General features: G+C 33.8%; 1 protein-coding gene and 1 pseudogene across 1 annotated transcript; both read left to right on the plus strand.

The window, feature by feature from the left end:
* Window positions 1-5,105: 5,105 nt before the first annotated feature.
* LOC104239525 (uncharacterized) lies at window positions 5,106-12,552 on the plus strand. Its single transcript, XM_009794171.2, has 15 exons — window positions 5,106-5,625; window positions 7,810-7,986; window positions 8,079-8,203; window positions 8,284-8,422; window positions 8,891-9,040; window positions 9,128-9,181; window positions 9,310-9,405; window positions 9,502-9,561; window positions 9,652-9,726; window positions 9,814-9,867; window positions 9,966-10,067; window positions 10,164-10,820; window positions 10,969-11,067; window positions 11,384-11,491; window positions 12,202-12,552. The coding sequence occupies exons 1-15, from the start codon at window positions 5,203-5,205 to the stop codon at window positions 12,349-12,351; spliced, it is 2,469 nt and encodes an 822-aa protein (XP_009792473.1). The 5' UTR covers window positions 5,106-5,202; the 3' UTR covers window positions 12,352-12,552.
* Window positions 12,553-14,670: 2,118 nt separating this feature from the next.
* LOC138878945 (uncharacterized) lies at window positions 14,671-17,908 on the plus strand (annotated as a pseudogene).
* The last annotated feature ends 8,242 nt before the right edge of the window (window positions 17,909-26,150 follow it).

Raw genomic sequence — 26,150 nt, forward strand, 5'->3', positions numbered from 1 at the left:
TTTAAAATATTTTATCAAATATTTTATGACTTTAATGCACAACCTATGATAAAAATATATATTGTTACTAATAATAATTTTAAAATATTTTATCAAATATTTTATGACTTTAATGCATAACCTATGATAAAAATATATTATTTTATTATGATAGCAGTGAACACCTTTCTAATGTTGAATTTGCAGTCTACAATATATTTCTTTCTTTGTTTTTTCCTTCATGGATGTTAGCTTCCGGAAACTAATAAAGTTTCACTATGAAAAAATATTATCGTGTGATTGAACAAGTCAAGTTAACTTTAGACAACTAGACTAAGACAATTTATTACAAATGGATGTAAGATAAGACAGTAAGCAAATCTTTATCAATTCAAGCATTATACCTCCAGCAACGGATTGAAATATATGAAACAAGCTACAATTATAGAGTTTTTCCATCAATCTTGAAAGAATTTTATTTTCTAGTAGTTTTAAAATGTGTTCCTTAGAGTTTAAATTTTTTATGTTTAGTTATGGGTTGGGTTTATTAATAATTTAAAAGATTTATAGCATTAATTAGTGAAATATTCATATCTTTTGAGATTTTAAGTCTAACTAATTATCCTATCTCTTATATGTAACATTTTAAAAAAAATAATTTTTGGATAACTTTTGTGTATAACAATCAAAATATATTTAGACGTCAAATGCTGTTATAAGTGTATAACATTCATTCACTATAAAAGTCAAAAAATATCGGAACAAACGATGTTGTTATAGAGAAGTTTGACTGTACTTGCATTAGTAATACGTATGTTGAAAAAGTGTGTACCAAACAAGATATTAAGAATACAAAAGCTAATGCATACATTATTTTCTCTAATTCATCCTACCAAACGACTCCTAAAAATTTGTCCATGAGATCAAAAGATTAAGATCATCAAATTTTAAGGCTATTGGGTGTAATTTCCACTGTTTTATTTGCATGTGGGCTATTTACATGAGCCCTATAAGTTGCCCCCTCAAAGGCCATATTAACCATCCTCCTTATTATTTTAAAGCCCAAGTCCAGGTTGTATTAGAGAGACCAAGCCCAAGCCCAACCCAAGAATCAAATATGGGCTCAACCAATATTTTACTTGGACTGACCTAGTGGTACTTCTTTACTTGCAAACTCAACAAATCTTACCTAAAACCTTTGAAAAATGAGAAAACTATCATTTATAGCCCATCAAAATTTTAATAGCCTATGTTTTTACCCACTTACACGAAATGGCCTTTCGGCCCAATTTATTTGCAACTTGTAGCCATTATCTATTTTCAATGCATTTATCTTCCCAATACAACATTTAATCCAAGCCTTTTTATCTTTCTTTCATTCTATCTAATGCACACTTTTTTTATCTTTCTTTCACTCTATCCAATGCACAAATTTTCTATTACCATTTTCATTCTTATCCTCTTTCTTTCTCTGTATCTTCTTTATCTTCCTTTTATCTTGTTGGGTTATTTTTTTTTTCATTTCATTTTCCTTCCCTTCTCTATCTCCCATTTCAGATCTATATTTTTTCTCTTTATTTTTTACTTCTCACTGGAAAATTTGTTTGAGTACCTAGAAAATCACAAAATTTTTAATTCAATTATTAAAAAGATTTACTCAATTACGATGCATGATATAAGAGTGGCAACAAAAGTCGTGGGGTTTTCTAGTCAAGCTGCTGCTTCTTCTTCTACTTCTTCTTCTTCTTCTTCGATCATAATAGTGTTTTGGGAATGAATAACTTTTACAGTGAGTATTGATGGTGGGTCTGGATTTAATGGGGTAGTTGGATGACGCTCATATGTAACTTTATATATATATATATATATATATATATATATATATATATATATATATATATATATATATATATATATATATATATAGTATTGATGGTGAGTCTGGATTTAATGGGGTAGTTGGATGACGCTTATATGTAACTTTATATATATATATGAACAATCCGACCTTAAATGGAAAGATAACCCATGACAATTAATGGCTAGGTACTTTGATAGAGCGTCATACGCTACTCCTGCTTATAAATACAGGATGCATTACGAGATAATACTCTCAACCACAAGATCAACTGAAATTCAGCATTTCTATTCTGCAAATACAAGAAAAACTTATAGTTTTTCGAAGATTATTATAAAGAAGGTAATACCTTCAGATGAATGGGGAATCAATACTCTCAAGGATCGAGAATATATTCATCCTGACCAAAAAGTCTCTGTTAAATTTAATTAATGGGACTATATATATAGTTATACAATGTATTAAATATTTTACATACACATTGTATAAATTTGGTATATAAGTGTATCTTGTATTTTTCAGTGTATATTGTAAAAATTATATATAAATTGTGAGAAAATGTATAAAAATTATATATATACTATTACATTGTATAAATTTTGTATATAAAGTCTATCCTCTATATTTTACTGTATCATTAGTGTATATTCATTGTATAGTGACAGTCTATTTGTATATAGTTTGTATAGTGACAATTATAAAATGTATAAAATTTGTATATATACTATTACATTGTATATATTTTGTATATAGAGTGTATCCTTAGTGTATCCCTAATGTATCATTAGTGTATATTCATTGTATAGTGACAATCTATTTTATATATGTTGTATAGTGACAGTCTATTTTGTATATAAATTGTACAATGACAATCTATTTTATATATTTTTGTGAGTGACAGTCTATTTTATATATATTTTGTATAATGACATTCTATTTAGTATATTTTTTGTATAATGAAAGTCTATTTGTATATATTTTGTATAGTGAAGACTATCGATGAGATAAAAAAATAAAGAGAATTGAGATCTAAAGTTAGACTATGCATTAGTTTTCGCCATCTTGGTTTCTCCCGCAAAATGCAATAAATCAAAAACCTTTAGCTCCATTATCGTTGTTATGGCCACAACAACACAAAAAAACCTTTCAATTTTATACACTAGAAGACACTTCATCGTCGTCGGAGCCAAAGTCGCCGGAACGAGGTATCCGTCAGCATTGAAGATCGGAAACTTACTCGTCGTCGCTTTAATTACAAAAGCTTTGACAGCACTAGGAGGAGAAAGTAGCCTAGAAAAATACAACGATTCAATTCTCCTATCAGAAACCCTAGTCCTCCAAATCCTCCCGGCTTTAGGTATGTACAATACGACGGCATTGAAGATCTCAAATTCCTACTTCTTATCTTATATTTCATTTTTCTATTTTGGAACTTGAGTTGGAATCGGAGAAGAGCGGTTTTTGGATGAAGGACGGAAATGTGTAAAGATGGGATTTGAAATATAAGGAAGGATTGTGTTTCGGTGATAGTTGGATCGGTGGCTAGCCTTTTAATTAGTTTTGGGCTATAAAATGCATACTACAATTTTGTGACTAGCGACTGATATTAGTTTCCAGCGGCTGGCCATAAATGAAGTTTGCTCCTGAAAATCACTAAGAAAAGCAAATAAGAAAAGAAGATTATGTCATGAAGTAAGACCAATTAAGATTTATTCCTTTGAATGCTAAAACTATAGTTTTATTCAATAATAAGCGCTTTAATCCCTTAAAATGAGCATTTGCGTGTAAAGTTGCATTAATTAGGGTAGTAGATTTTCAAACCATATGTTAAAAAGAAATATATATATATTATTTTATTTTAAAAAAGTTAGTATAATTTATCAGATGCTCAACGAAAAAATCAAACAATTGGCTGAACGAAAAATAAATGGCAAAGGGTTAAATATACCCCTCTACTTTCGAAAATGGTCTACAAATACCCCTCGTTATACTATTGGATTATCTATACCCCTACTGTTATACTTTGGAACAAAAATACCCCTATTTTGGATGGAGTGCCACGTGACAACACCAAATTAAAATGACCCATTTCTTTTTTTTACCGACCCATTTTTAAAAAAACCCACAACCCGGCCCCTATTTTCATTTTTTCCAGTTTTTTTTTAAATTTCAGTTTTTAAAAAACGAAAATATTTTGTTAAAAAACAAAAATCTGTTTTTACAAATTTGTTTTTGACAAGAGGGGTTGCTCTGATGGTAAGCAACCCCTACTTCCAACCGAGAGGTTGTGAGTTCGAGTCTCCCCAAGAGCAAGGTGGGAAGTTCTTGGAGGGAAGGATGCCGGGGTCTATTTGAAAACAGTCTCTCTACCCTAGGGTAGGGGTAAGGTCTGCGTACACACTACCCTCCCCAGACCCCACTAAGTGGGATTATACTGGGTTGTTGTTGTTGTTGTTGTTGTTGTTGTTGTTTTTCCAGTTTTTACAAAACAAAATTCTTTTAAAAAACTAAAAAAATGAAAAAAACATATTTTTCAAAAACGAAAATATTTTGTTGAAAATAATTTTTTCAATTTTTAAAACACGAAAATATTATTTTTTCTGTTTTTACAAAAAAAAAAAAATCAGTTTTTACAAATTTGTTTTTCAAGTTTTTATAAAAATAAAATCTTTTAAAAAAATGAGAAAACGAAAAAAAATATTTTTCAAAAAACGAAAATATTTTGTTGGAAATATTTTTTTCAGTTTTCAAAAAACGAAAATATTTTATTAAAAACTGAAAATATTTTTTGCAATTTTTTTTTAAGTTTTACAAAAGAAAAATCTTTAAAAAAATTGAAAAATGAAAATATGGTTCGGGTTGTGGTTTTTTTATAAAACGGGTTGGGTAAAAAAAATGGGTCATTTTAATTTGGTGCTGTTACGTGGCACTCCATAAAAAATAGGGTTATTTTTATTCTAAAATATGACGATAAGGATATAAATAACCCAATAGTATAACGATGAGTATTTTAAATCATTTTCGAAAGTAAAGGAATATATTTGGCCCTTTGCCGAAAAATAAACGAAGTGACTTTGGCGAATGAAATCGTCTTTACTAGGAGCCTTTATAGGTTATAGCCTTTATGGCTTTATTTCCCACGTGGCTTTTCGTGGCAGTAATCTGGGTTAGTCATATTTTTAGCTTTGCAGCTTTATCTGGTTGTACTTTCACGACCAAACTACCCTTCCCTCAAACTAAAACAGTACACTGTCTCAAAGCTACAACCATAAAATCATAAAGCTAAGGCCCTTTATCATCATCGTCCCCAATAGGGTTTTACTAGGGTTTCTATTTCACACTTACACACATAGCCTCCGTTCAACATGTCTCCAATTTCCGGCCGTCACAGGCCGTCGGAGCTAACGGCGGAGGGAATCGCAGCATCAGGCCTCACATCCGAAAAACTAAGCTTACCAAATTTACAATCAAAGATGAAATGCGATCCAGAAGGTTACGAATCAGAACTAACGTTAGTATACAATCAATTCAAATCTTCAATGGAACTATTCGAACAACAAGCCGCACTTAATTTCACTTCCCTTAGCGGTGTATCCACTGACCCTACGGTTTCAAAGGACTTAGGCGAACGTGCGATGTTTTTATCACACGTTACGCCTTTTTACCCTAAACAGCTCGTTAATTTCCCTAAAGAGTTAGCTCAGTTGCTTCGTTCTTCGGCGAGGACTTTGCCTTCTGGGTTACGTGTTCATGTTACTCAAGCTCTGATTTTACTCCTTAATCGAAAGGTATTGCTCCTCAATTTGGCTTTCTTATTTAGTAATGCACTCCAGTTCGTTTTATATGTGATGACATTTGATTGAGCATTGAGTTTAGGATGTTAATTTGACGTGTTTAGAAAATATTGAAGTATTGGTTGAAAAGAGAAAAAAGCATCGTCAGTAGAATATATAAAGAACTTCTAGTGTTTATATTACTCAAGCTCTAAGTCTACTCATTAATCGAAATGTATCGATTCTCATTTATTTTTACTCTTGTTAGCACTTTTATTTCCTATGCTTTTTAGGAGTTGTTTAGCCCTCTAGAAATTTATACCTCAGTAGAAAATATAAAGAACTTCTAGCGTTTATATTACTCAAGCTCTAATTCTACTAATTAATTGAAAGGTATCAAAGCTCAATTGTATTTTTATGGCATGTTAGCACTTTTACTTTACATCCTATGCTTTTTAGGAGATTTAGATATTTAATACCTCATTAGAAAATATAATGAACTTCTAGTGTTTATATTAATGAAGCCCTATTTCTCTAATTCTACTCATTAATTGGAAGGTATGCTAGTGCTCCTCAATTTTATATATTTAGTCATTTTAGCACTTTTGCTTTATGTTCCATGCTTTTTCTAGGAGTTGTTTAACATAGATTTATACGACAGTAGAAAATATAAAGAACCTCTAGTGTTTATATTACTCAAGCTTTAATTCTACTCATTAGTCGAAAGGTGTGCTCCACAATTTCATTTTCTAGTCACGTTAGAACTTTTACTTTACGTTCCATGCTTTTCAAGGAGTACTTTAGCCTTTCAGAGATTTATATGTCAATTGAAAATATAAAGAACTTCTAGTGTTTTTTTAATTGTTAATTATATTCATGTATAATCTGAGATGAGTTTATGTGGAGTATACGGTCAGTCATGATTCATATAGGATACAACTGACCCCAACTTATTCGTGATTGAGACTAGTTCTACTCATTAATCGAAAGGTATCACTACTTGAACAAGGAGATTTATTAAAGTAGGATCGGCACTAAGCGAATGCTTCAATAAAATAATTACAAACTGTGCAATTCGTCGATTGTGTATAACATGGTACCTACGTCCTGGGTAAAAGCCGAATTGCACCAAAGAACTAGCAAAGTTAAAGCTGTAAACTCAAGGCTATGAGTGTTTCTTTTGTTGCCTTAAAAAATTCTGCTATTCTTTTCTGTCCAGACTATCCACCAAATAACTTGTGGGATTGTATTCCAAATTTGAAGGGGCTTTTTGTTGAGTCCATTTCTATACCAACACAAAAAAAGCTCCTAATAGAGTTTGGCATGGTCCTTCATATGCCAAGTGTAGCAAAAAATAGACTCCACAACTCTTTAGTTGTTGTTGTACTAGTTCCTCGATTTTACATGGGATGATGTTTGATTGAACACAAAGTTTAAGATGTTAATTTGACTTGATAAGTATTAAAGTAATGGCTGCAAAGAGGAAAAAACATCACCATTCAAGCGTTATGTTTTTATACAAAAATAACAACAACAACAACAACTACTACGTTTATAACTTTATAGGCAGTGGGTCCGGGTCCAACCAGTGGTGGCAATTTCAACCCGAAATAGTTTGACTCACCCAAGCTGGCCATGATAGAAACACATCCAGACTACCCATTTAAACTATGGTTTAATATAGGTTAAACCCATTTTCAACCCATACTAAAATGGTTTATTCAGTCGAAAGTAGGTCACCTGCTTTCCGGTTGGTTCTTTCAATTGTTTGCGGAACTATAAACTAATAGGAAAATAGCATATTTTGTTGGTACATGACACAAAAGTAGATTTTGATTTTTCAAAACCAAGGAAGTACTGCTTCTCAATGTTTTTTCAATGGCCCCTCAAAAGAAATCCATAAGATTCGAAGGAGAAGGATAAGCTTGGCATGGCCCTGCCCAGAATCATTCTGAAATCAAGATTTCATTTTTTTTTGTCCTTTCTTGTTTGTGTCAGGATAATTGCAATAATCTGTGTATCACATAGTAATTGAAGACTCACTCAACATGTATGTGTTAGTCATGAAAAAACCAATTGAATACCTTTGTAATCAAGTTGGTTAAAGAATTAATGTTGATCAATATTGATGAAATATTACCCGACAAATTAAAAAAAGGAAGTAATGTAGATCAACCTTGACAATATGTTTTCTTCCAGATTGTTGACATTGGGGAGACACTTGCATTGTTCATGGAGCTCCAGACTCTGGGGGATAGGGTTTTGAGAAAATTGGCTTTCTCACATATTGTCCATAGTATTAGACGTTTGAATCAGAAGCACAAGAATGATACAAAGAATCGGGCACTTCAGAATATTTTGTTTGCCTTGCTACAGGTTTGGTTCTGCCTTTTTCTATTGTAATGCCTTCTGAACTTTTTGGTTGAAAATTGACATTCTTCTTATTTGTGGATGCTAAAATGTGATAGCAAGAGGATGAAGCGAAAGCAAAAAGAGCACTCATCACACTTTGTGAACTTCATCGGAGAAAAGTGTGGTTTGATGATAGAACAGCAAATGCTGTATGCTCGGCATGCTTTCATTCATCATCGAGGTAGGCATTGTTGCTAATAGTTGCTCACTGAATTCATCAGTTTACAACTAAAGCTCTTTGTACTTGTTTACATTCCTCAGGATTATGGTTGCTTCTTTATCCTTTATTCTTGATTATGAGAAAATTGAAGACGACTCAGATAGTGATATGGCAGATAGTGAAGATGAACAAACATCCACTCAGCCTCAGGTTGTGGTAAATAAAGAGGCTATTTATAAGGTTGGTTCTCATATTAAATCCTTTATAGGCATTCCTTATATAATACACATCTGCGGAGCAATCATGCCTGCACTTGTGCTTGCAATTTGTGATTTATAATTCTAATATATATAATTCATTAAACGGTTATTTAAATTCATGTCAGCATTTTTTTCACTCTTTATTTTTTTAGTTCTATGGGATTATTGATCATATTAAGCACTAGTGTCAAATAATGGTTCAAGATTTTGTGCATTCCGGTTTAGATTGGAAAGCATGCAGATGAGTTTTTTGCACTCACTGATCCTTCTGTTTTGGAGTGGAATAATCAGTTTCCAAATTCGGATCTGCGAATTTAGGATCTGCTTACAACTGATATCTCTGGCTTTCAATACTTGGTTCAAAATCTCAAGAGAGTAGTAAAAATTTGTCCTCTGTTGTGGTAAATATTAATCAAATCTGCTGTACTTACTCTGCGTGCACGTCTAGGCAAATAATAAGGGTACATCAGCCAGCAAAAAGAAAAAGCAAGCAAAGTTGCAGCGTGTCGTCCGCAGCATGAAGAAGCAGCAGCGCATGCAATCTGACAATAACAGCACTGGTTATTCTTCCCCATTAAACCACTTAAAGGATGCACAGGTTTTTTTAGTTCTTAGTACTCTATGATGCAGTCTTTGTGATTTGGAATCTGTGGAAGAGATACCCATGGTACATATTTTCATGCAGGGATTTGCTGAAAAGCTGTTCTCACGTCTTCAGACTTGCAATGAGAGGTTTGAGGTAGATTGCCCTTCTTTACTTCCTGTAGTTTTGCTTTGGTGAAACTAGACTGGACTTTCCAATGTAGTATTTTCCTTTGGGGGCCATGCTTGAAACTACATATTTGTTCATTTTCCGTCTCCCTCCAGGTTAAGATGATGATGCTGAAAGTAATTGCCCGAACAGTCGGGCTTCATCACTTGATTTTGTTGAACTTTTATCCTTACCTTCAGAGATATGTTCAGGTATTTTAAATTTCATTTGGCATCACAGTTTATATATCTTTTGGCTGTGTTCTTTCATGTTCATACTTAAGGTTGGTGCGTGGATGTTCTGTGCAGCCTCATCAGCGTGATGTGACAAATTTGCTTGCTGCAGCGGTTCAGGCATGTCATGATATGGTACGGTGCTTTTTGTTCTGCAATTTTTTTTGTTTCTTTTGATAAACTTGCTAGCCTTCTCCTGCTCAGATGATATCTTTTCTTGACCAGGTGCCTCCTGATGCAGTTGAACCATTATTTAAACAAATAGTCAATCAGTTCGTGCATGACCGTTCAAGACCCGAGGTATCCGAAATGACCTCATATCTCATTAGGATCATATATGTTGTACGTAAACAAAATTAATGCTATATCTGTATTTGAAATTTCCAGGCTATATCTGTTGGAATCAATGTTATTCGAGAAATATGTTTGCGCATGCCTTTGGTATGTATAATGTTTCCCCAAGTATTTGGCATTTATAATATACGGTCTTACGTGTTGGTATATTCACAACTTTTTTCATTTTATCTTTTTTGTTTTAGTTGATGACAGAAGATTTGCTGCAAGACCTTGTGTTGTACAAAAAATCAAATGAGAAGGCAGTTTCGTCATCGGCTCGATCACTTCTTACTTTGTTCAGAGAGGTACAACAAATTGCCTTCTTTCCCTCTCTCTCCTAAAATATACATGTTAAGAATCAGTGAAGTTTTATTTGGCTCGACGGTGACAATTGCTTGCAGGTTTGCCCTTCACTTCTAGTTAAGAAAGATAGAGGACGCCCTACTAACCCAAAAGCAAGGCCTAAGGCATTTGGTGAAGTTAGTGTTGCCAGCAGCATTCCGGGCATTGAGTTGCTGGAGCAGGAGGATAATGACAGTGATGATGATATAGAGGAAGGCTCTGTTGGCTTGTCTGACCATGATGATCAAAGTGATGAAGATGTTGACCCTGGCGAAGAGGATGCCAGTAGTGAAAAAGATGGAGATGATGCTTCCTACGGTGAATCTGGTGACTCTAGTGGTGATGATTGTGAAATTGATGATGCATGTGATACTGATGAAGATAACAAAGCGCAAGCTGCTGAAGAATTTTCAGAAAATGATGATGCCATTGATAGTGCTGATGCCACTGAAGATGATGAGAGTGATGGTGAAGAAGAGGATATTGATGACAGTAAAATGCAGGATAATAATAGCTGGGCTTCTGAAGAGGATGATGTGGATGAAAAGGAATCTAAAGGAATAAAAAGGAAAATATCTGATATTGATGTAAATGCCGCCAGTAATAGCCTTCGTGCTTTAAAGAAATTAGCAGGGGCGAAAATGGAACATAACTCTTTGAATATGGGGGATGGTATTCTATCTAATGAGGACTTCCAAAGAATCAAAGAACTGAAGGTATACTGATTCTGAGGAAACTCAAGCCCACTTGCAATGAATTCTTCATTTATGTTCTGTGACCTTACAAGTTCGAATGCCCTGAACTTCCTCCTACAGAAGCAGGTATTTTTTATTGCTGTAACATTTCTCTGTTTTTGCTCATTAGGCTAAAAAGGATGCGAGGACTGTTTTAGCACAACATGGATTTAAGATTCCCAGCTCAGACCAGCTTAGTACTAAAAGAGTTGATGCTGCTAAACTTGAGGTTAGGTGCCGGACACTTTCACAGCATTTTTTTTCTGCAGTCAATGTTGTATTTGGAATTACGAATTGGTTCAGAAGCAAAATTCTTGCCCCATGAAAAAAAGAGGGGAGAAAAAAAAAATGCTTCCCCCATGTTAAGCTGATAAAATAGGATTTTAGATTGTGCTGCAGTCGCTTTCAAATTCTACTCACTGGACACAAAACTGTTATCCTCTTTTCTTTGATTTACTTTAGGAGTTGGCTGTTTTGTTTCTTGTTAATAGCAATCTTCTGCCCTAACAGTGTTGCATCTTATGCTCTTATTTCTACTACTTTAGGCCAACATACGAAAGAAGCTTAGCAAGGAAGAGAGACTGGCGATTATTAGGGCTGGCAGAGAGGATAGAGGGAGATACCAGGCTAAAACAGCTCTGAAAAAGAAAAAGGTACTTTTGTTGTTTGTAAATGATTTCATTTACTTGAGCTTAGCATTGCATATTTCTAAATTTCTCTTATTCAATAATTCCTAGTTCCGTGATGTAATGTTTTGTTTTTGCCCAACTTTTTGTTATTGTTTGCCAAGTTTCTGAGCTACTTAACTTTCTTCTTTGTCTAAAAATGGTGAACTCAGCATTTCATGAGGAACTTTACACTTATACATAGTCAACTGTTTTATTCCCGAAGTGCATGAAAATGATTTGATGATGTACTCGCTGTATGCCCGTGTCGCCAAGCGCACTCTGCATCTACTTCCTGGATGCATTATAAAATGTTATAGAATCTCTGGAATTTAACGACATCTTAACTTTCTTTTGACGAGCTATATTGTTGGAAGTTTTTGAAAGCCATACTTCCTGAAATTTCAAATTCGTTTCTATTTTTCCAATCAGGTGGGTGTTTACTTTGTTTATGAATTTCCTGTTTTTCTGTATCAGTTATGCAGAAATCATCTCTCTCCCTTCCTACACTGTTCTCCCTCTCTTTTAAATTTCCTTCTCTTGCTTTCACATCTCACATGACCTTCGCACTTGCTTGAACTAAGGCGCTCAGTTTGTACAAAAAGCATGTGGATCATTAGTGATTAGAAAGGATACCATTCTATGAAATGTACTTGTGACTTGGATGATGTGATTACATTTTCGTTTCAATTGTGCAGACGGGTGGTTCAAGCAATAGGCAAAAAGAGAGCAAAAAACGCATGCCATCCGCGGCAAAGAAAGCCAAGGTAGCAAGATCTAAGATAGACAAAAAGAGGAAACAACAACGCGCTGGCAAACAATTTCGAGGGAGAAAAGCTTGGAAGTAAAGTGAAGGCTAGTCATCTTCTTTTCAATTTTGTCAAAAGAAAAAGCAGAGAAGCAGAAAATGTACTTGCTCTATTATTGGTGTAATTTTATTTGATTGTGCAATTTTGATCCTAATTTATTGTAGACAAAAAATAATGTCAGAGTAAATTTTTATTTGAAAGAGCAGAGCGATTTTCTCTCTTTGCCTGTACAACTTTTAAGACAGTCTCTTTACCTTAGATCAATAGAGATTTACATCAATTAGATACTTGTGCATATTATGTGGAAATTTCTTCACAACGGAATGCCACTTACGAGAATATAAAGATATCAGGCATCAACCTTTGGTTGTTGCATACAGTCCAGAAATGAAATATAGTTCACCATCTTTTAGTGACAGAAATATTGCAAAACAAGTTTGGAGTTTCTTCAGTAATAATACTGGTAAGACAAGTCCTCGTAAGGTACACACTACCTTCCTAAACCCCATTAATTATGAGATTATATTGAATTTGTTGTTGTTGTTGTTGTTGTCGTCGTACAGTGTCTAGGCAAAAGTTACTGGGTTGACGCCTTCAACAAGATAAGAAACTTGAGAAAATCATCGAAGCTGAGATCCTTTTTACTGACCGAACCCTCAATTCAGGGGCCTTGCCAGGATTAGGCAACAATGTACAAGCAGAAGAAAGAGCAATGACATATGAGACAAAAAATTTCTTCATTAAGATGTCTTCTTTGGCGAGAATCTTCTATTTTTAATATATAAAAGGAGAAGCAAATCCACAATATTATGCCAAGTGTCAAAATGAAACATCAACACGTGTCATATTTTAGGACAAAACTCCAATAAATTTGGAAATTTAAATTTTTTTTAAGGAACTAAGACGACAGCTTTTGCTCGTCTGTATGAGGAACTAAGGAACAAAGGTGGGGAGAAGAAGTTATTCCGACTCGCTAAGGCGAGAGAGAGGACAACTCGGGATCTGGACCAAGTGAGGTGCATAAAAGATGATGACGACAAAGTTTTGATGGGAGATGACCAGATTAAGAGGAGGTGGCAGACCTACTTTCATAAACTTCTAAGTGAAGAAGGGGATCAGGATATTATACTTGGGGAATCGAGGAATGCCGACAGTCACCATGAAGTAAGTAATTGTAGGGACATTGAGATCGATGAAGTCATGGAGGCAATGCGTAAGATGAGAAGGGGCAGAGCTACCGGGCCAGACGAAATTCCGGTTGAACTGTGGAGGTGTGTGGGTAGAGCAGGCTTGGAATGGCTTACTGCATTGTTTAGTGTTATATTCAAGACTAATAGGATGCCTGAAGAGTGGAGGTGGAGTACAATGGTCCCGTTGTATAAGAACAAAGGTGATGTCCAGAGCTGTAACAACTATAGGGGCATCAAATTACTAAGTCATACCATGAAAGTTTGGGAGAGAGTGGTAGAAATGAGAGTGCGAAGGACGGTGTCTATTTCAGACAACCAGTTCGGGTTCATGCCGGGACGATCTACCACAGAAGCTATCCACCTTATTAGGAGGATGGTGGAACAGTACAGAGATAAGAAGAAGGATCTCCACATGGTGTTTATTGATCTGGAGAAAGCGTACGATAAGGTTCCTAGGAAGGTCTTATGGAGCTGCTTAGAGGATAAAGGGGTCCCGAGTAACTATATTAGGGTGATTAAAGACATGTATGATGGAGCTAAGACTCGGGTTAGGACAGTAGGAGGCGACTCTGAACACTTTCCAGTTATTACGGGGTTGCACCAAGGGTCTGCGCTCAGCCCATTCCTATTTGCCCTGGTGATGGATGCACTGACTCATCATATTCAAGGGGAGGTGCCATGGTGCATGCTATTTGCTGATGACATTATTCTAATTGACGAGACACGAGGCGGCGTCAACGAGAGGCTAGAGATTTGGAGACATGCTCTTGAGTCTAAAGGTTTCAAGTTGAGCAGGACGAAGACGGAATACCTCGAGTGCAAATTTGGAGTTGAGCCGACGGAAGCGGGAGTTGAAGTGAGGCTTGACTCTCAAGTCATTCCCAAGAGGGGTAGTTTCAAGTACCTTGGATCGGTTATTCAGGGGATCGGGGAGATTGACGAGGATGTCACACACCGTATAGGGGTGGGGTGGATGAAGTGGAGGTTAGCGTCGGGAGTCTTGTGTGACAAGAAAGTGCCACCGTTACTAAAAGGTAAGTTTTATAGAGCAGTGGTTAGGCCTGCCATGTTATATGGAACTGAATGTTGGCCGGTAAAGAACTCACACATCCAGAAGATGAAAGTAGCAGAGATGAGGATGTTGAGGTGGATGTGCGGGCATACAAGGATGGATAAGATTAGGAATGAAGATATTCGAGAGAAGGTGGTCGTGGCCCCCATGAAGGACAAGATGCGGGAAGTAAGACTCAGATGGTTCGGGCACATTCAGAGGAGGAGCACTGATGCACCGGTGAGGAGGTGTGAGCGACTGGTTGTGGGCACGCGGAGATGTAGAGGACGACCTAAGAAGTATTGGGGAGAGGTGATCAGACAAGACATGACGCGACTTAGGATTACTGAGGACATAACCCTTGACATGGAATTATGGAGGTCGAGCATTAAGGTTGTAGGTTAAGGGAGAGTTATGAATATTTCTACAGCACAATAGAGTGAGACTAACCAATTAGGAGTTAGACTAAGAATGTCACTGGTCGTCTATTGATGCAGGGCTTTACCTGCTAATTTTACTATACCAGCCATCTATTTCGTATTTCGTATTCTGTATTTCATATCTCTTATATTGCTGTTATTTTATTATGCATTTTTATGGTACTAATATATCGGTTCCTGTTGCTTTTTTGAGCTGAGGGTCTCCTGGAAATAGCCTCTCTACCCGTCGGGGTAGGGGTAAGGTCTGCGTACATATTACCCTCCCCAGACCCCACTTGTGGGATTATACCGGGTCGTCGTCGTTGTTGTTGTTGTTGTTGTTGTTGTAACCAAATCAGTTATTCAACATGATGGCCCCCCATGTTTTTACGTTAAAATATTAGTAGAAATGGCGTGGGGTAGCCACTGTTTAAGCTGGTATTTACTTTTTATCCAATATTTTTAATGCTTAGCAATAGTAGCCACTAGTCTATTAAAAATAATATGAAAAGACTGTGCTACACTTTCTTCTATCTCTTTTCCCAAACGGAAATGCAGTGTATTTATACTGTTTCATTTCCGCATCTAAGGTGCACAATCGTGTATTCGAAACCTCACATTCACCCATTGGAAGGAAGGTCACCGAGAGCACCAAATGGTACAAACTTCTATTAATGCTACTGAATGTTAAATGCCTTTGGTTATAGTTTTTGTTGATAAGCTAAACAAGCATGAAGAACATAAGGGAACGATCACAAAAGCAAAAGGAGAATGGGGAGAAGTTCCAGATTTTAAAAAAAGATTAAGATATGACGTTGTAAAAATAAGAAAAAGAGTGATGAGTAAACATGAAATGCAATTCCTTCCCAGAAGTTAAGGACATGTAGTCCTAAAGTTAAATTCAAAAGTTAAGGACATGGTCCTGAACTTAGAGTTTCAAGTTCAAAAGTTAAGGAAATGTAGTCTTGAAGTCCTAAAGTTAAGTTCAATAGTTAAGGACGCAAGTTCAAAAGTTAAGGACAGACAGTCCTTAACTTACAGTTACAAGTTCTAAAGTTAAGGACAGACAGTCCTTAACTTAAAGTTACAAGTTCAAAAGTTAAGGACAACAGGTCCTTAGCTTTGATTTCCAAGTTCAAAAGTTAAGGACAGACAATCCTTAACTTATAGTTACACGTTCAAAAGTTAAGGACAAGCGGTCCTTAACTTACAGTTACAAGTTCAAAAGTTAAGGACAATAGGTCCTTAACTTTAACTTACATGTTCAAAAGTTAAGGACATGTAGCTTTGAAGTCCTGAACTTAGAGTTTCAAGTTCAAAAGTTAAGGACATGTAGTCCTGAACTTAGAGTTACAAGTTCAAAAGTTAAGGACATGTAGTCCTGAAGTCTTGAAGTTAAGGACATGAGCAGAAGGGTATTTTCGTCTGGACAATTAAAGTTTATTAAAGCAGTGTCTAAAGACTAAAGACATTTTAAACGGTGACTTAAAAGTAAATACATGTGTTATTAGTGGCCAACCGTGCACTTCTCCCAAAATATTACACACAAAAAACGTTTTTGGCAGTTAATTTAAATTATTTATTAAACCTGAAAATTAACATATAAAAGTTGTTGGTAAAATTTTGTAAACCTTCGGCAGTTAACTAGAACATGGAATCCCACATTTTTTTGAGCCACTCCTATTCAGTTAATATGAAGATTGACCCACGTAATTCCACTCAATCTAACTGAAGATTCAACATGCAATATCAAGCAAGGTACTCCTTTAGCAAATTTGATTGTCATGGCAAAGTTGATTATTTGGGATGAGGCACCTATGATGCATAAATATTGTTTTGAGGCTCTTGATAAAACTCTAAGAGATATTCTTAGATTCAAAGATGCATCCAGTTTAGAACGACCATTTGGAGGTAAAATAGTTGTTCTTGATGGTGACTTCAGACAAATATTACCTGTCATTCCAAAAGGTACTAGGCAAGATATTGTTAATGCTTCTCTTAATTCTTCTTATTTATGGCCTTATTGTCAACTTTTAACGCTAAGAAAGAATATGAGATTGCAAAGTAACGAAATAGGGTCCCATGTGGATGAGTTGAGAGATTTTTCAGATTGGATTTTAGCAATTGGTGATGGTATGATTGGTAGTTCAGTTGATGGCAATGAAAAAGTTCAAATACCAGATGATCTTTTGATAAAACAATCTTTTGATCCAATATATGCAATTATAGAAAATACTTATCCTGATTTCACCCATCGTTGCAATGTTATTGGATACCTCCAACAATGAGCCATTCTTGCTCCAACTCTTGATATGGTGGAATCAATCAATGAATATATGATTTCACTCAATCATAGTTATGAGAAATCATATTTGAGTTCCGATACAATTTGCAGTTCTGATCAGACTTATTCAGTGTTAGAACATGTACATACACCAGAATTCTTGAATACTATTAAATGTTCCGGAGTTCCAAATCACGCTGTTACTCTAAAAGTTGGTGTACCAGTGATGTTATTAAGAAATATTGATCAGTCAACAAGATTGTGTAATGGAACAAGGTTGATCATAACTAGACTTGGAAATCAAGTTATTGAAGCCAAGGTTCTATCAGGACATATGGCTGGACAGAAAGTGTTTATTCCTAGAATGACATTGACTCCGTCTGATGCTAGAATTCCATTTAAGTTCCAGCGAAGACAATTTCCAATCGCTGTATCTTTTGCCATGACAATCAATAAAAGTCAAGGACAGTCATTGTCTCATGTGGGATTATTTTTGAAGTAACCAATGTTTACACACGGACAGCTATATGTTGCTCTTTCCCGGGTTACAACTAGAAAAGGATTAAAAGTTTTGGTTTATGATGACGATGGACAAATAAGTACTGAAGCTACAAATGAAGTATTTAAAGAAGTTTTTCAAAATTTAATCTGACTATCCAAAGATAATCAATGTTATTTTTGAGGTTTATATACTACATCTCTTGCTAAGATTCATGAACCAAATGGAAAAATAGCAGCTCTTGCGTTCATTCCTGAAACATTTAATAGGTATGTTGTACTTTTGGATAACTTTTTTAATCAGTTTGTGATTCTCTGTTATTGGTTTATAAAAACTGTGAGTAGCTTATGAAAACCAATTCTTGAAACATTTTATGGATTGATCAACTGACTCTGAATCTTATTGCACATGTCACAGGTTCTTAAGGCGATTTTAGATGGAGGAAGTGATCTTCCATTTCCTGATGGCCTTCTAATCAACGGTCGCGGATCAAATAGTTTTAACTTTCACAGTTGATCAAGGTGATCAATTGCATCAACTCTTGCTAAGTTAATAGTGCATTTCTTGCTTTTATGTTGTAGTAACAAAGGATTCTTCCGATAAATTTACTTTCCAGGAAGGACTTACAGATTCCGTATTTCAAATGTTGGCCTCACAACAGCTATCAATTTCAGAATCCATGGGCACAAGATGGTTTTGGTTGAAGTAGAAGTAACTCACACCCTGCAGAATACCTATGAGTCCATTGATATTCATTTGGGTCACAATGGACCAACCAGGGCAGGACTATTACATTGTCGCCTCAACGCGTTTCACTTCACAAGTGCTAACAGCAACATCAATTCTTCACTACAGCAATTCTGCTGGAAGTGTTTCTGGTCCTCCCCCCTGGGGGACCAAGTACATGAAGTGCTGCATAGCAACTTATCTGGTGATGTGATAAAAAAAAATACAACACGCAGATACAAATATTAGATAAATGCATGATGGTTACCATGCCTGAGAGCTCAGATTTAAGTAACAAGGTGCGTTATCTCATTTGTGTGCACTTCTTGTGTAATGTGATTCAACATGTAATCCTTCAACTGGCACTTGTATTTAGGTTGCATGACTTCTTTATACAAATTCTGGTGTTGGTGTCCTGGCACTTGGTTAAAATGGTACTCAAAAGCTGGGGAAGTGGGCCTGTAATGAGCAAATCCAAGTGGTAAGGTCATAAGGATTAACTAACAGCTATCTTAGCTACATATTTCTGAAATGTCTTGGGGTAACTAACAGCTGTAAGCAATGTCTTGGGGTCTTAAAGGCCACTGCTAATGTTGTTCCATAACATTGGCAACCGAACAGTGGTCTTCTTATGGCTAATGATGTCTCAGGTGTCAATTTGAAAGAGGTTGTTCCTTGCATAGCCCTTTTTAAAGAATGACTCTTATGTAATGTCAGCTGCTGGTGGAAAAGTTTTATTATTCAATATGATGACATTCAGGTTGTAATATAATGTCAGGACATGGCGCGACTTAGGATTACTGAGGACATGGCCCTTGATAGAGAATTATGGAGGTCGAGCATTAAGGTTGTAGGTTAGGGAAGAGTGAATATTTCTACAGCACAATAGAGTGAGACTATCCAGTTAGGAGTTAGACTAGGAAGGTCATTGGTCGTCTATTGATGCAGGGCTTTACCTTCTAGTTATACTTATACCAACCATCTATTTCGTATTTTCGTATTTCGTATTTCTGTATTTCATATCTCTTATATATTGTTGTTATTTTTATTATGCATTTTTATGGTACTAATATATCTTCTCCTATTGCTTTTTTGAGCCGACATTTGAAAATTACTACAAGAGGGTCATGTTCTTGCAACATTTGAAAAAATACAAAAATTACTACAAGCTGAATCCTTTTTCATTTTAAACATTAATGTAATGCATTTGATAGTTTGCTCAAAGATCGCATATTTACTCTTTCAAAATAAAAACAGACCAAAACTAATCATTTCTAGGGAATATTAGCAATAATTATTTGTTTTGGAATGTGTCTAACTATGCAATTGGTGTAAAATCAGTGGGGAGAAGTATTTTAATGGTATGAAGCAGTGGCGGATATATAGGAAATAACATGATTATATATTTTAAAAATGGTTAAAAAACATTTGCAAGTGGTGTATGTGTGATGTATTTGTCTAAACAATGTTAAGATATGAACGGTATAATTTTTCAACTATTTTCCAAATTTTTGGTTATGATCGCGGGGAAACCCTTAGAGGAGCATTTTCATGGTTCTACTTTTGTTTTACTTTATGGTATTTCAGGTTTTGGTTGAGATACTGATACTCCGATTGCATCAGTTAGTAAAAGAGAAGATAAGTTCATTTTAGAAAACTTTTGTAGTTTAAAACAACATTGTATATCTTTTCTAAAAATTCAAATTTTATTAGGACTATTTATGAGCATGTGAATATGAATATGGATAATCATTTTTTCCTCATAAATTGTACTTATACAATGGAACTATAATACAAAGTTTCTTCCCTGCAACTGTGTTCAAAAATTCCATACAAAGTTTAACTACTATCGTTAATACTCTCGCTTTTTTTACAAGGGATTCAGAGACCAATTGCAATTGAATAAAGAAGACTATTATTGTATACTCAAACACCATTTGAGAGACCTATGTGAAAACAGTAAATTGTAGAGACTCCCTAGGATTGCTATAAGGTTTTGTGATGCAATTCACTATTCCATATGTTCATACAGTACACTGACAGTGCATTTACATGTTCATACAATAATAGTATTTATATGCTCCTTTTTGTCTATCGTATTTTTAAAGTAATATTTTGGTATGAACAAATTATATTTAATACTTTCCGCGCAACGCTCGGGTACGGATACTAGTATATATATACATGGCAAGAGCACAATATTATTCGTACACTAGTGTTGTCATTTGAGTACAGTTTTTAGTTATTGTTATTTTTTTTAAACTATAACAAATTGGGTAAATTTTGATGCAATACAAATGTCTATTGTTAGTAGCGTCTGAAGTATTTTCCTAAATAGATAGATAAACCATTCACCGCCAAAGTGTTATAGATGAGTTACGATGAGACAATTATTTTAAATTAAATATTGATCGAGTAGTAGCTAAGAGAGGAGAAGATATTAAAATTCTACCTAGATTGCCCTACCATATTTTCGTTGTAATTCTTTTGTTTTTTTATTGTCTAATGAACTTGATGTTGACAAAAAAGTTATGGTGAATTAGCAAAAACATGACTTGAATTGAGATAAATGTAATTTCAGAATCATATAATTTTTTAGTATTTCGTTATGGAGTTTTCCTTAGTTATAATGCAAATTAAAGAACAAATAGAGAAAAGATTTTTTTTTAAAAACAAATATTTCGTCACAAGGAAAAATACGATTAAATTTATTTAAATTTTAGATGAGAAAATATTTTTGTTTATTATAATAAGAAAGGTCATGTCGTGGGTAAGGCCACATAATTCAAGTCTAATAAACAAAATAAAAATAAAAATAAATTATAGCTAAAGAGATGATATTTAAACAAAGAATTAGTTTAGAAATAAAATAAAGTAAATATACAATACTTAGAAATATTATTGATAAAACTAAACAATTTACGAATTACGAGCAATATTTTTTTTTTCAAGACAACAAAATTACAATATCTATCTACATTATAATAAAGGATAGTAATGAATAATAATATTAAATAAAGTGACAAGTTAATAAAAAGTTACATGAAAATATGATAATACTATATATTAAACAATAAAATAGCAAAATTAAGGAAAATAATTAAAAATTTAATATTAAAATGGAAGGAAAAGACTATTTGAACTTAAAATTACAAAGTTCTTAAACTTACGATGAGAACGCTCAAACTATGGATATGACTATGAATTTTGAAGTCTTACTAGATTTTAGAAAAGTTGATAACAAATTCAAAATTTAATAATACAAAATAAATGCCTAATTTGTATTATTAAAAGTCAAATTTGTATCTTGAAACTAAAAGAGCAAGAAAGTTTAATTGGATGTAATAAGAAAAATAATTGAAGAAAACTCAATATATTTGGAAGATAATAATCAAAGAAACTTATGTATTGATATTTTAGACAATTCAAAGTTACAGTTTACAATAAAATATATATTATTTTAATTATAGGCAACTATTAATGTAAAAAAAAATAAAAAATTCCATAGTAGGAAAGAGAATGTATAAAGAGAAAATAAAGATAATGTGAAGATACTTACTTTGAATTAATTTAAATATAAATAAATTAACAATTAAATTAATACTTAAAATATTATTAATAGATTTAAATGATAAAAGAGTTTTGAGTAAGAGGATAAAAGCATAAAATACATTAAATTTCGAGGAATATTATTATATATATATCGATAATTATTAAAAAGATAATACTAGGCCCCGCATGTGAAAATATAATGGGTATATTGTTGTTATTAAAAGTGTAATAAATAAGACATTAAGTCAATTGGTAAGCTAATAAAACATCACATGACAATATAACAGTATTAAGTAATAAATAATACAATACCTATAAGCAAAGAACAAAAAAAAGTTGTGAAATATAGAAGAGTAAGACTTATTTTAATTTTAAAAAATAAAATAAATAGTAGTAAGAATTTTATTAAAATAATATTATCTAATATACTCAAACAAGACATATCACGATATGACATGTTTGGTATTCTTTAATATTGATAGTGAAACGAAATGCAAGTACTATAATCGATGGCTGGGTTGTAACAAATATAGAAAAGAAAATAGATTATCGATAATGAGATTTGAGAAATAGTTTCATGTCATGCTTCTTAATTAATATCTAATGATTATATATAATATTTATCTGGAAGGTTTATATTTTAAGGATATTTCACAGAATTCAAATAACCCAAGTTAGTTTTGACATGGTTTGTGTCCGCGCATCGCGCGGGTACTAATACCAGTAGAAGATAACAACTTAACATAAAGTAAGAAAACATAAATAAGTCTCCTTAATTAATTTTTTATTTTTTATTCTTTCATTGTCACAATTTATGCAACACTACTATTATTTGGAGAGTCAAACTATTTTTTCTTTTATTACGATTTTCTACAATTTTTTGTTCAATTAAATATAACGAAAGCATTCTGGTTTTTATCTTTTCATATTTTTTCAACAAGCAAATATTATTTTTATTAGAAGTAAAAAAACTGATACCAATGCAAATATTAGATGGTTAGAGTGTTGTAATAATGTGAATTACTAACTTTAAAGGACACAAATAATAAATTACCATATGAAAAAAGTAACTAAGTAAATTACCATGACAAAAGGAGCAATTTTTTATTTTTCGAATTACATTATCATATCAAAGTATTATAAAAAGAGAGAGAAACCCTAACATTCAAATCAAAGCAACAGAGACGAGGAAAACTACAAAGATGACTAATCTTTTCAAAGGCCATGGTAAAGGTATCTGTTTCTTTCTGCTGAAATCTCTGTGTATTCTCAGTTTGTGTGTACTTTTTATTTATAGCTGACACTATCTAAGTCAGCTTTTATACACCCGAATACTTTACGGCTTGTTTGGATGGTTGTTATGTATCGTTTCATAATGTATTATATAGTATTGTATTGTAATATTATTTTTTGATGTATAAAATATTTGGATAAATTGTATTGTTTCTGTTATACTTAAGGTCTAACGTCTATGGTGCTAAACGCAATTTTTTTATTGCAGCTAAGAGAGTTGTGAAACATTCAAAGAATACAAAGCACATGGATGTTAATGTGGCTATGGAAATTCACTTCCAAGAGGAAATAATTATGGATATCCTCAGTAGATTACCTGTACGGTCTCTTCTTCGACAAGAGGGGTTGTTCTGATGGTAAGCAACCTCCACTTCCAACCAAAAGGTTGTGAGTTCGAGTCTCCCCAATAGCAAGGTGAGAAGTTCTTGGAGGGAAAGATGCCGGAGGGTCTATTTGGAAACAACCTCTCTATCCCAGGGTAGAGGTAAGGTCTGCGTACACACTACCCTCCCCAGATTGTCTCTTCTTGGATTCAAATGTGTTTCAAATTTTTGGAAGACAATAATCTATGAACCTTACTTTAAGATGAAGCATTTCAATCGCGCCAAATATAATCAAAATTCCCTAAAATTTCTTGTTAGCCAATGGTGCCCTAATAATGACCAGTTTAATACCTTGTATTGTTCTTCATTATCGTCAGTTCAACAGGTTGAGGATGTACAAGAAGTTGATTGGCCTTCTAATGGTAAACCATGGAGTTGTAGAATATATTGTTGTTACAACGGTTTGGCTGTTATAGGGGTTCGTAATTTATCCTGAAAAAACCCTAATATTTTTGCTATGGAACTTTGTTACAATAGTACTTCCAGATCCACAATTTTTACCGAAGAAAAATTATACTTGTGGATTAGAATATGACTCAACTAGTGATGACTATTAGGGGTGGACATCGGTTGGTTCGGTTATGAATATTATCGTTTTGCCTATCGGTTATCGGTTTACAAATATCATAACCCGATAACCAAACCGATAAGATATTGGTTATCGGTTATCGGTTAATCAGTTATCGATCATTATCGGTTCGGTTATTGGTTTACCCGATAAGATAAAACAACTAAAACAGTTTCGCAATATATAAAACTCTTTCGCAATGTATAAAACAGTTTCGGTATAAAATTGTTTTGCTAAATAGTTTTATAAGATTTGCAATGTATAAAACAGTTTCGGTAAAATCAGTGTTCTTAAGATCTTGTTTGTTCAAACGACTAGCAATAACGCTTTGTACACTGACATCTACTTTTTTACTCTAGTACAGAATTATGTATATAGATTAAAAATTTATTAGTTGTGAAATACAAATTTTATAACAACTGACACAAGATAATTTTGTAACATCTCAACAATTAAAGCACACGACAAATCTCACTTTAGCTTTCAAACAAACTAAGAAAAATCCAGAGCCAGAATGCTTTCAAACAAACTAAGAAAAAAATAAAGATGAAGCAACTAAAAACTTACACGAAGAATCAAGATGAAGCTGAAGAATGCGGCTGAAGAGTGAAGTGAAGATGCGACTGAAGAGTCTAATGGATCTGAGAAATGAAGTGAAGATGCGACTGAAGAGTGAAAGAAAGAAGCTGAGAAATGCGACTGATGCCGGCCTGAGTCTTGACGGGCTGACTGGTGAGGGCACGAGGTGAAGAAACTAAGAAAGAATAGGGAAATCAAAGAGTGAACTATCAATTATGAAACCCTAGTATGTATATACTTAAGGGTAAACTAGTAAATTAGTTAATCCTTATTGGGTTATCGGTTTTACCCAATAACAGAATTGCCAAACCGAGCCCGAACCGATAATCCAATAAAAAAAAATTTAACCCGTTACGTAACCATTAACTCAATAACCCAATAAATAATTAACGATTCGGATTATCAGTTTTACCCGATATATGCCCACCTCTAATGACTATAAGATCCTTAAGATTCAGTGTAATTGGATGCAACAATATTCTTTTGCTTGTAAGTATTACAAGGTTTCCTACTCTTTGGGTGCGACCCTTCTCCGCATGAATGCGGTATACCTTATGCACCAAAGAGCCTTTTTTTTATTACAAGGTTTCGTACTCAAAGCTTCTATTAGGAGAAGCCGTTGTAGCTCATCAGTATTTAAAAAAATGATGAATGATGGCTTCGTCTGTCAACTAAAACAAATAATTATACAGATAATGACTTGTTTATTGAGAACACTAATTTGAATTAAATGATGCTCAAGTTTCAGTACGACCTAAGCTGGTTTTGACTTATCTTCTCGATTTTGTTTTTTCATTCTAGAATTAATCAATTTCCTAAAACTAATATTGAGTTGCTCGCTCAAGAGGTAATGCAGAGTATTTTGCGTGTAATATTTTGATATAAAATATGATTTTGTTAAAAATCATCAGCTATTAATAGCATGACTATTTAAAAAAAATATAAGAGAAGTCAAAATAATCGCAAAGAATCGATCATACCTATATCGGAAAATATGAGAGAAGGAATCAGTTCAAGCTTGAATATTAGCTAGATTTCTTTGTAAATCCTGGTGTTCATCATATGAAAAATTCTGGCGATCGCCAAGAGTGCTTTCCAATCGATCTTATGTATTGGTATGTTTTGTTGTTTAAATGATAACTATTGTAATGAATTGGAAGAATTTACATCAAAAGAATTTGTTCATATTCAAATTATTTATGCAATAGTATATTTTCCATTCCTTTTATACTAACAGAATTAATTTACTCCGTGATTGTAGTATTATTTTTCCACATTGAAGGGGGAATAATAA

The sequence above is a fragment of the Nicotiana sylvestris genome, chromosome 10 (assembly GCF_000393655.2).
Source record: "Nicotiana sylvestris chromosome 10, ASM39365v2, whole genome shotgun sequence".
NCBI classification, from domain to species: Eukaryota; Viridiplantae; Streptophyta; class Magnoliopsida; order Solanales; family Solanaceae; genus Nicotiana; species Nicotiana sylvestris.

Coding starts and splice junctions, on each gene's coding strand:
- LOC104239525 (XM_009794171.2), top strand. CDS start 5,203: ATGTCTCCAATTTCCGGCCGTCACAGGCCGTCGGAGCTAACGGCGGAG. Junction 10,821..10,968: donor AAAGAATCAAAGAACTGAAG/GTATACTGATTC, acceptor TTTGCTCATTAG/GCTAAAAAGGATGCGAGGAC. Junction 11,068..11,383: donor TTGATGCTGCTAAACTTGAG/GTTAGGTGCCGG, acceptor CTACTACTTTAG/GCCAACATACGAAAGAAGCT.